Consider the following 12,049-nt stretch of genomic DNA (forward strand, 5'->3'; position numbering starts at 1 on the left):
GAACTGGGCATTATCCTGGATGGGATTCTCACCTGTTGGCCTCATATCACATCAACACCAGCCAAAAAATAAAAACCAGGCTGAACACGGTCTGGAAACTCGCTGGAATCTGAGTTCTAGAACACTTAGCATTGTAACACTGACACAAAAACAAAAAATGCTGGAAAAGCTCAGCAGGTCTGACAGCATCTGTGGAGAGAAAGACAGAGTTAACGTTTCGAGTACGTATGAATCTTCTTCAGAGCTAAAGGGAAGTAGAAATGTGGTGAAATATATAATGTTTAAGTGGGGGTGGAACAGGTGAAGCTGGATAGAAGGCCAGCGATAGGTGGAGGCAAAGGAGAGATTGCGAAAGATTTCATTAACAAAAGGTCAAAGGGTTGTTAATAGTGGGTGGTATTGACTAAAGGAGGTGCTAATGGTGACTTAAGAGTGGAAAGCAGAATGTGATAATGGCAGGACCAGGGTAAGCACTCTGGAAAGTGACAGATGGCCCTAGTAGGTGTGGGGTGGGGGGAGGGGATGGTGGTGGGTAAAAAGATCGAAAAGGCTAAAACCTGGGGATAAACAATGAATAAAAATGGAAATGAATTAAAAAATAATAATAATGAAAATAAGTGGGGGAAAAAAATAAATAAAAATGAATATAGAAAAATGGGGGTATGAAAAAGGGGTCGGGATGGAGGAGAGAGTTCATAGACTGAAGTTGTTGAACTCAGTGTTGAGCCTGGAAGGCTTTAGGTGCCTAATCGGAAGATGAAATGCTGTTCCTTCAGTTTGTGTTGAGCTTCACTGGAACATTGCAAAAGGCCAAGGACGGGTACCTTTTATTTGGAGGAATTGAGACAAGTTTAAGGAGAAATTGTTCAGTGAGAGAACAAGTTCAGCCAGACGGAGAATGGTGGTGGATGGGGATTGTTCGGGCTTCTGTTCAAGGAAGGAGCGGAGAGCCCTCAGACCATCCCGGTGGGGGATGGAGGTGTAGAGGGATTGGACGTCCATGGTGAAGAGGCGGCTGTTAGGGCTAGGGAACTGGAAATTGTTGATATGATGTAGGGCATCAGAGGAATCGCGGATGTAGGTGGGAAGTGACTGGACAAGGGGAGAGAGAACGGAGTCAAGATAGGAAGAAATGAGTTCCGTGGGGCAGGAGCAGGCTGACACGATCAGTCTGCCAGGATAGTCCTGTTTGTGGATTTTGGGGAGGAGGTAAAAGCAGGCTGTCCGAGGTTAGGAGACTTGAGGTTGGAAGCTGTGGAGGGAAGATCTCCAGAGGAGATGAAATCAGTGACAGTCCTGGAAACAATAGTTTGATGTTCGGAGGTGGGGTCATGGTCCAGGGGGAGGTAGGAGGAAGTGTCTGAGAGTTGGCGCTCAGCCTCTGCGAGGTAGAGGTCAGTATGTCAGACAACAACAGCACCACCTTTGTCGGCAGGTTTAATAACAAAGTCAGGGTTGGACCTGAGAGAACGGATTGTGGCAAGTTCAGAAAGAGACAGGTTAGAGTGGGTGAGAGGAGCACTGACCCTGTTCTACTTTTCCTGCATATTACTGCTCTGCCTCATGATTCTATAGTCACCATACAAAGCTCATGGATATGTAGCTAAATGTCACTTTGAGGATGGTGTCAGGGACACTGGACCAACTGAGTGGCACCTAGTGATCTCCTGCATTGTCCTGCCTGTCATTTGCTGTGATGACAAGGTTTTCCTTGAGATGGAGAAAATGATAAGCAACACCCACTTCCCCATTGACGTATACTTGAAAAATCCATCACAAAAACACTTAATATTGTGCCTATAATTGCATAGTAGCTAATATTTATGCAGCTGGTATCAACCCACTATCAAAATGGATGGGATGTATTTAGCATAATGAACCACCAGCTCATCACTGACCCAATAGCAGAGGTCCAACCTTCAGGCAGTTGACAGCACTCAATAATATAATAATAATAGCAATAGTGATGAGGAAAAATCTTTTCACCCAGAGGGTGGTTGGAGTCTGGAAAGAACTTCCTGAGAGAGTGGTGGGGGGCAAGTTCGATCGAGGTATTCAAAAGTGAATTGAATTGCTATCTGTAAAGAAAGAATTTACAAGGTTATGGGGGTAAGGCAGGGGAGTGGAACTAGATGAAATGCTCTTTCGGAGAGCCAGTGCAGACTTGATGGGCTGAATGGTCGCCTCCTGCACTGTAAAGATTCTGTGATAACTGATTCTGCATATGGCATGAACACTGTGTTCACTTACCACACAAGCGGAGGACCCGAAGTGTAATTATTGCTATGAGCCTTGACCAAGGAACACATCACGTCAATCTGCCCAATAAAATCTGTTGTGGGAAGCATCTCATTTCTCCATTTGGCATCTCAGGAGGTCATTGAATAGATGGCCAAACTGGCATTCCATTATAAGCTTTTTCCATGGTATGAAAGTAGCAGTACAAATCTAAAGCATTAAGGATTCCTGATAACTTCTGCCTTGTATTTTAGATATGAGATCCTTCCCCTCCTCCCACGCAAACCCATTGTTTTAGATCACTTACTAACTGGGCACATATTGGGTGGGTGATGGCTCCCCCTCTAGTTTTCCCTTGTTCCTGTGAGGAGTTCACTGATCTTTGCTTGGTGCCTCCTCACAGCAATGTGGCTGATATCAAGAACTCAGCAGGCTAGGGAATCTTAGCATTTGGTGGCACAGTGAATTGTTTTCCCCCTCTGCTATCAACCAGTGGTTATTTTACGGCAAATTATCACAATATTCACCTTACTGGAAAGCGTTCATAGCAGTTTTTTTTCATGTGTCAAACAATGAGAGATTGCAGAGCTCTGCGATGCAGAATGATCTAGATGTCCTAGTGCATGAATTACAAAAGGTTAGTATGCAGGTACAGCAAATAATTAGGAAAGCTAATAGAATGTTATCATTTATTGTGGGGGAGAATTTAATAAAAGTAGGGAGGTTATGCTTCAGTTATACAGGGCATTGGTGATACCACATCTGGAGTACTGTGTACAGCATTGGTCTCCTTATTTAAAGAAGGATGTAAATGCATTGGAAGCAGAAGGATTATAGACTAATACTTGGAATGGGCAGGTTGTCTTATGATAAAAGGTTGGACAGACTAGGCTTGCATCCACTGGAGTTTAGACAAGTAAGAGGCAACTTGATTGAAACATAAGATCCTGAGGGGTCTTGACAGGGTGGATGTGGAAAGGATGTTTCCTTTTGTGGAAGAATCTAGAACTAGTGGTCACTGTTTAAAAATAAGGGGTCGCCCATTTAAGGCAGAGATTAAGGTGAAGAATTTTTTTCTCTGAGGGTTGAGTCTTTGGTACACTGTTCCTCAAAAGGCAGAGGAAGAAGAGTCCTTAAATATTTTTAAGGCACAGGTAGATAGATTCTTGAAAAGCAAGGAGGTGAAAGGTTATTGGAGGTAGGTGGGAATGTGGAGTTGAGGTTACAATCAGATCACCCATGATCTTATTGAATGGCAGAGCAGGCTTGAGGGGCTGAGTGGCCTTGGGCTCGTGCTCCTAATTTGTATGCTCAAATGTTTGACACATTTATGGAATGGGGTAGGAGAAACAATGGAAAATACCAATGTTGTCTTCATATCAGTGAACATGACCACTGATGGATCCAAAATGGTGATTGGGTAAAAATATCTACAGTTTATAAATTTATAGTATTGACTCCATAACTTCCTACAGTTTTGGATCTAAATATGCATTAACAGAGTAATTCAGCTACTAAAGCTGATTTGAATCACTGAATCAGCAATATGGCTATTTATAGCAGATGTATCATTAATAAAAAATACATTTGCTGATGGAGGCAAAAGTATCACTTATACTATATTGAAATGGTAATACAATGCTGATCATAAATGTTAGCTTTAGCTTAAGTCATTTCTCCAAGTGGTTAAAAATGGAAAATCTGTATTCATTGGTTTTCATTATCTTCAGTATTTATGTTACAAGACATTTCGGGGCACTATTGTGGAACTTTATCGAACTAGTTACCAAGTTTGGAAAGTGCTTGCTCTCTGGTATCCACTATTGATCTCTGGGTTCTGTGTTAGTGAGTTAAATAAAATTACAGAGCAGAGAAAAACAATCATTCTCATCTTGCACCAGTCTGTCTCTTTCAATATCAACATTAACAAAAAAGAAAACAAAGTATTGTTTCTGTGTATTAGTTAGGATACCTAATGGTATAATTGCATGCCTTGCATAAGTACTCATTTATCTTTTAGGCTTTTTTTTAGAAAATGTTACCACAGTCCAAATACTTCATTATGATGCTCACCCTAACCTCTCATAGTATTTTAATTATTTTAGCAGTGCTACAAATATTGACTATTGTGGATTTTACATAGAGTGAATTATTAGTGCATGATAATATTGTTGAATCCCTTAATTTTTTGTTATGTATTTCTTGAAGACACCGTTGAGTGACTTCTAAATAATCTAATTTACGTGGATGACATTAAGTCTCTCTCTACAGGTTAAAATGAAATTTGGCTAAAACTTGAGTGTGGCAGTCAATGGAATGTCACTAATGCAGAGCATTTACAAATGTATGCAGTGTTCCTAAATGAAACAAAGGTCTATTTTATAACTGTCAAAGAACCTTTTGTGATTATCAGAAAAAAAGTGAAAAGCTGTCACTTCTATTATAAAGTTTGACATTCCACACATGGTCTTTTAAGCAATGAAGTTAGCTTTCTCCTTATCCATGGTGATCATCTTTCCTTGTCCTTAAAACAGCCATCAGTTGATGCTCAAGTGTTGGACACGTGAACCCCACAAGAGGCCGTCATTCCAATACATTGAAAGCTGCCTGGAACACCTGAAAAGCAGCCCCCAAGGCGGTCAGAATGCTCTTGTGTACTGCAATGATGACTACAGGAATAGTGACATCTCCCAGGGTATTGTCAATCAAGCATTTGAAGGTAAATGCTCCATGGTTAGGCTGAACAACTAACAGTATTGTAATCCCTAAATAGGAAAGAGGGATAACATAGCTTTGTTCATCTTAAGGGTTAGAAATGACAGCTTTGTGATTCTTAGTAGTGTAGATGGGAGATAACATGACTGTCCTTGGCCTGATGGGAATTGATACAAATTGGATGTTAATTCCATTGTTGATTCTATTGTTCTACCATCCAATTGAGTTGAGTCCAGAGTGCATCTTTCAAGGGAACATTCACCAGTTGTTTGTTTAAGTTGAGGCCTATAGGCGACTCTGTCCGAGCACTCTCATTCCCAGGTAGCCTGTCCGCCATACTTCCTGCAGTGAGGGTTTTATAAGAAGATCAGCAGCCAGCAGAGTACTTGCCTTTTTACAGCAGGGTGTCGTGGTTACTGTGTTCCAGTGATTGACAGGTGTTAAGGAGGATGACAGGGTGACTTTTACATCTGTGTAGTGGCTACTGTCAAGAATTTTATTCCCACACTGCCCTTTGTCATTCTTGGTACATCGGGTTTCCCACTGTTGCTATTGCAGATGCCAGACCACTGTGGAGCTATAGTATAGATACATTTTATCAGAAATAATAGTGGTCTTGGGTCATTGCATCAAGGAATGTAATTCTAAGGTCCCATAGCAGCTGTCTTCATCAGTTTTATTTCTTCACAGAAAAAGTAATGATACTGATCACAAAAACTTCATAATCATAGGTTGGTTTGTATATGTGTACCTTTGTAAGTTGGCCTTCTACCCACTAATTTCAGAAAATGTTTTGATAACCACAATTTTTAATTTACAGACTAAAATGCCTGAAAAGGAAAGAGAAAGAACTTGAATTTATACACAGCCACGAAACATCCCAAACTGTTTTATAGGCAATGAAGTACTTTTGAAGCGTAGTCACCATTGCAGTGTAATCTGAAGGTCCCTGGTTAGCTATGGATGTTTGTCATTATGCATAATAAAATTATGTAGTGTCTTTGAAAATTTTAACTGGATTTCTGGCATTTGAAGTGTGGAGATGGAAATAATTTCAGAACATATCTTTTATAATGTACATAATTCCCTAACTATTTGAGCAAAGAAAGTAAGTTTTTGGGTATTTCTCTTCCATTGATCAAGCAGCTTGAATACTTTTAAGTGGTAAGTATTGAGCACAATAGATGGTTTATACTGAGACAGCTGAGGTGTCAATAGGGAAGTTCTAAATAGCCTTAGGAGACCTGGATGAGGAAGGGGAAAAATCAGCTAGGATCCCATTTCTTAATTATCATTCAGTGACTTTGTATGCTGGAAGATGCATGTGTTGATTAGGTGAGGACGAAATCCACTTGCTCTGGATGCCTTTCACAGTGGAATAGCCTATTAAACAAGACTTGCATAAAGAATAGGCACTGAATCCATTATATCATTCTTTTGGCAAGAATGCAGAGGAAATTTACTGGAATGGTTCCAGGGATGGGGATTTTAGGGTTAGCTCTGCTTGGCGCAAAGGGGGATTGGGTGGAAGATCTGATAGAGTGTACAAGATTATGACAGATTTGGTTAAGGTAGACAAGGGAAAACTGTTCATATTAGCTGTTGGCACAAGGACTAGGGAGCACAGATGCAAGAGATGGCTTTTCGGCAAGAGATGCAGGAGAACTGAGAAATGCAGGAGAGATGAGGAGAACTTTTTTACACAGTGAGCGGTAATCACCTGAAACTCGCTCCAAAAGGTTGGTGGAAGCAGAGATGATCAATGATTTCAGAAGGAAAATGGGTGGGCACTTGAAGGAAATAAACTTGCAGGATAATGGGGATAAATTGGGGAGTGGGACTGATTGGATTGATCCACAAAGAGCCAGCATAGACTTGATGGGCTGAATGGCCACCACCTTTGCCATATGATTCTACAGCTTCCATCTTACTTACAATGAAGTCATGGGTTTTTCTTGGGAGAGCTGTTTTGAGGAGGGTATCTTGCTAATGTCTTCCCTTGCAAACACTTGGAACAATTACTCCAGAGTTTTTATTAATTTGTGCTTATCCTCAATTTTGAGCCTGTTTGGACCCCATCATCGTTTCCACATCTTCTCTAACTGTTCCCTTGCTTTTGTAGCACTGAATGTTTTAATGTTACACTGAGCATCAGCTTCTCTTTTCATATCTCTCTTCCCCTTTGATTATCCTTTTAATATATTTCTACATTTGCTTATATTCATTCCAATTGGACCCTTTTTTATTCTTACACGATTTGTACAGATTTTTCTTCTTTAGTTTATAATAAAGTTATGTGTCATTCCCAGAATCACAACTTTCAAAGGTGTTCCATTAAGTGTCGCTTAATAACTCCACACATTAATATACTTTAACTGTTTGCTCTTTAAAGTTATATCCCTGGACCCTGGTCTTGGTGTCTTAAAACTTCAATTTCATTGCATCTGCTCACTTCAAAATTCCACTCGAGATCAGCGTGGTATTTAGGGCAATTATGGAACTATACTGTTTGACCTGATTATTTCCCTTTCTCAATATAGATGAATGCAAGAATCAAACTAGTATAATTTTATTTAACGTGTTGGGTGAGAAATTAGGCTCATTAGCACCTGTCCTTTGGACACCCTGAGCCCCAAAATGGCATTTGCACTGCACGCATTCACTTACGGGGCAATCACACAATCAGCACATGCGCAGTAAATGTCCCAGCTAACAGCCTCTCCAACAGCATCGGAGAAGCTCAACATCATCCAGGACATAGCCTGCTGATTGACAACCTTTCCTCCACCTTAAACATTCACTCCATCCACCATCGGTGCACAATGGCAGCAATGTGTACCATCTCCAAGATTAACTGCAATGACTTCCCAAGGCTCCTTTGACAGCATCATGACTTGGAGGAATATCACTGTTCTTTCATTGTCACTGGGTCAAGATCCTGGAACACTCTCCCTAACAGCACTGTGGTGTAACTACACTACATGGACTGCAGCACTTTAAGGCGGCAGCTCACCATTACCTTCTCAAGGGCAATTAGGGATGGCAAATACTGGTTTTGCCAACAATGCCTACACTCCATGAACACACACAAAAAAGAAAACTGGCAAGGAAACAAGATAAATAAATAAATCTTACAACAAATTATTTCTGTTGCTCAAATTAACTGAAAATATTTTGTAGCCTGCTGCATTCAGAAGGACTACAATGGTAAAGGAAAACCTTTTCCTAAATGACTTTACTAATGCGGTTGCTGATGATAGGTACTACAGACACTGATTATTTAGATACTGCAGGTTTTGTGATTCTGTCCCTTAGTTTTGGATTATACTTTCAGCATGTGGGGAATTCAAGGACTTGCATTTTCCCTGGCTCAGTGCTTGGGTAATAATTGTGGTTGAAATGTGTGGTTAGATAGGGGTAGCAGCTGGGAGTAACAAATATAATTTGGCAGAGTATTGGATTAGAAACCCGACCTTCTCCTTTGAAAAACAGCTTTCATTAAATCTACAGGCTCACTAATCAAAAACCATGGCAGTGTAACATTAAGCACAATAGAACTATATAGAAGGGAAAAGCAACAAATTACCCAAAACGTTATATCAAAATTTGAAAAACTTACTGCTACAATGTCCTTAACAATTGTGTCCATATTTGAGACTTGTACAGTCATGGTATCTCATTCTAATGGATGAATTTAGACATTTTTTGCATGGCTGACACTAAAACCTTGGGTGGAATTTTACGCTGGTGGGATTTTGCAGTCCTGCCAAAGTCAATGGAGCTTTTATGGCCCCATTTTACGGCCTCACCATGACAGGGCCGTAAAATTCTGCCCCTTGTTTTGGAAGCCTGTTTTCAAGTTTCAGCACAAGTGACACTTTGAAACTTCATTATGTGAAGTAAAAGTGCAGGATGCAAGAGCTGCTGGTGAACACATTCAGCGTCATCTCAATTGCTACCACTGGCATTGAACAAGCTGATTAAGAAAAGCCATGTTTTGTTTCGTCATTCTTACAGCACATAAATAATCTTGCGAGTTTTACTAACTGTGCCCTTGATTCCAAATAATGGAGAGCCCTGACTTTGAAACATCAAAAATAAAATTAAGTTTTTTTTTGTTCCCCAGTTTTTCCTCTTCACTCAAGCTCCTGAACTCTATGACATTTACTGTGCAGTTCCTTGTGCAACAGCCACTCTTTAGTAACTTCCCCAAGCAACCATTCATCTTTTGAGCCTGGATGATGAATGTTGGCAGAATGAGGCTATTTGATATTCTTGCCTTCATCCATTGACCACATATTCCACATTATAGTGAGATCAATGAGTAGTGACTAGAGGTCCTGTTTTCTGCTTTTCAGCTAGTGACTATTGCCATTGGTGCTCTACCCACCAGAAAACAGTGAAATGTGACTTATAATTCAATTGTACATGGTGGTTCAAATTACCTATTTTCTCCAAATTGGAGCATAGGCGAATATTTTTTTTTGCAGCAACAGACACTTTAGGATCAATTTTAAGTGCTATTTGTTCCAGGATTCTGTCCACTAGTACTGTCTTACATTTATATGTCCTAACATACTTCACTTCTTTCCTGTTCTCTGTCCCAACAGGAGTTTAAATAATAGTGTAGCAGATACTACACACTATGCAGCATAGTAAATGCCTGTCTGAATTTGTTATAGACAATAGAAGGCCAAAAAGGAGTGAAGATTTTCTGCTATAAGCAAGGAGGCAGCAGAAAAATTGATGGGTGACCTAACTGAGCCACACATAATATAGCTCTGATGAATCTTTGAGTCAGACTTTATTGGATCTTTGCAGTGAGATCCTGATGTTTATCCATCAGTGTTTTGGAGTTTGTTGTTTCAGATATCCAATGTTGACGCGAGCTTTCAAAGTTTTGCTGGCTTTTCAAGTTTTCCACTGTTGATTATCTGCACACTTGGGGAAAATTAGCAATTTGAAAGAATCCTTGTTGCCTTGGTGTCAGCAGTGAGGGATTGGTGCCAAAGTTGATGACTCTCTGGATGCAGCATTGCATTAAGTAATGGCTCATTCCTTCCAGGTCCCTCATGGATGGATGAAAAGATCCTGAGGAATAAACATTCAAAGTTGTGGTCACTCGCACTAGACTGGCCTCCTGCTTGGATCACACTTCAGTTCTGTGCAAATAATTGGTTCTGAAGTGGTAGACAGATTCGTGTAGATACCAGAGCTGTCAGGGTTTAGTTTATTTCTTTTTCTTAAAAAGCTCTTGTTCCTGTCAAATTTTTTAAAAAAATATCAGTACACATAAAATGTAGTCAAGAAATAACATTTATTTAAAATGCTGTCAGGACTCTCAGGCAGAATGTTCACCCCCAAAAATGGATGGGTTTGTTTTAGATGGAATGGTTAAAATGTTAAAAAATCTCAAACCTGAACCCAACCCACCTTGAACACGTCCAATTCCAGTTTTAGCGCAGGCAGGACAGGGTGGGTGACCGACCTGCTCCCAGGAGGCAGGTAACTCATTTATATATTTTATTGAGGCTTTCTGCCTCTGATTTTACTATGTCTAGTTTTAACACTAATTAGCCGGATTTTCTGGGCCTCAGTGAAACCTGGCAGAAAGTCAGGCAAGGACCATAGGATGAAGCAGGTAAATACCTTTTCAGGACTACTTGTGAACCAGCAGGGGCAGGAGTGCCCACCTAGCAAACCTGGTTAACCTCTCCAATGATCCAGTGCCCTTCCGCTCACCTCCACTTCTCACAGTTCAATGCCCTTTCAATTTCCTCCATGATGGTCTTCCCACCTCCTCTATCTCTCTGGCCCATTCGAACGATATCCCCCCTCTCAGTCTCTTCAGCCACCCCATCGAAGCTCCCTATCCTGTGCCCCCTCTTCAATCTCTCTCTCCTGGGCTGCAACTTGATGCCACAGGCCTATCAATCTGGCTGCTCGGAACCAGGAAACAGATTCTAAAAATTGTAATCTGGCCCTGCCATTAAATTCAGCAGAACTGGAGAAAAATCTGTTCTCCCAGGTTTCCTGACTGCAATGCCTCAACATTAATATCGGTGCTTCCGTATTAAAATGGTGTTACAGTACTTGCCAATCTGTTGGTACATTGGTGACGAACGCAATCATCTTGCCACTAGTTAGGATTCACCAGGCCTAGATGCCTGCACCAAGTGACAATTTATTTATGGGTTCTATCATGCAGAAAGGACCCACACTGCAATTATGACAGTAGTTGAACAGAGTACAGGACGTGCCCAGGAAAATTGGGCAGCAGATTGACCATTTGGAGTAATATTTAAAAGAGCAGTCATGAATTTTTTTGGCTGTTCAGAGGGATGTAAAAGATCCTAAGGCATTATTCAAAGAAAAGCAAAAGAGTTCTCTCAGTATCCAACTTCTATCTTGAAACAATAACTCCAAAAAAAACCCCTCAAAATACATGGTCATTTCTCTTTTTGCTGCCAGGTGAACCCTGCTATGTAGATGCAAATGTTTTCAATCATTTTGTTGGAATTTTTGTACTTTGCTTATTCACCGATTTTCCTCTTATTGATGCCTTTTACGTCACTAGTAACTTCTTGAAAAAAAATGTTTGTTTAAAACTAAGGATTTTTAATTCAATTTTGTAAGTTTAGTGAATCACACTGCATTCAGTACAGTGAGAGATGAAACTTGAGGTACACTGTCATATTAACATGCTGCATCAGATCACATTTTCCATTGCTTATTGGAATTTGTTTTAAATTAGACTTTCAAATCAAATAACTTTATGAAGAAAAGTTTCTTGGATGAATCCTAGTATTGTAATTATGCTCCAAGTAACATTTAGAAAATCCTTCCCCACTTCTGGTAATATGCCAAATCATTCACTTTCTCCTTTCAGTGGCCTTACTATTTAGAAGTGCATTTATCCATTGACGTCACATTATTTATGATTTGTCATCGTAAGTTTTCCAAGGAACGATCTGTCAGGAGGTTCCACACCCAGATTCACTCCCAGATCAGGCTTAAAGCTACATTTTTGGAACTGCATGATATGGAGGGTTTGCATAGTGGTGTTTCAATCTCAGTCTGAGAATAGAGTTTGAAT

General features: G+C 40.3%; 1 protein-coding gene across 1 annotated transcript in view; it reads left to right on the forward strand.

Moving 5' to 3' along the window:
• The window catches only part of LOC144691728 (proto-oncogene tyrosine-protein kinase ROS-like), a 119,180-nt gene that overhangs the window by 86,403 nt on the left and 20,728 nt on the right, over positions 1–12,049 (forward strand). The window contains exon 13 of the mRNA XM_078560133.1: positions 4,773–4,957. Coding sequence (XP_078416259.1) covers positions 4,773–4,957 — 185 coding nt within the window. The remainder of the gene's footprint in view (positions 1–4,772; positions 4,958–12,049) is intronic.

This window comes from Cetorhinus maximus, chromosome 16 (assembly GCF_964194155.1).
Source record: "Cetorhinus maximus chromosome 16, sCetMax3.hap1.1, whole genome shotgun sequence".
NCBI classification, from domain to species: Eukaryota; Metazoa; Chordata; class Chondrichthyes; order Lamniformes; family Cetorhinidae; genus Cetorhinus; species Cetorhinus maximus.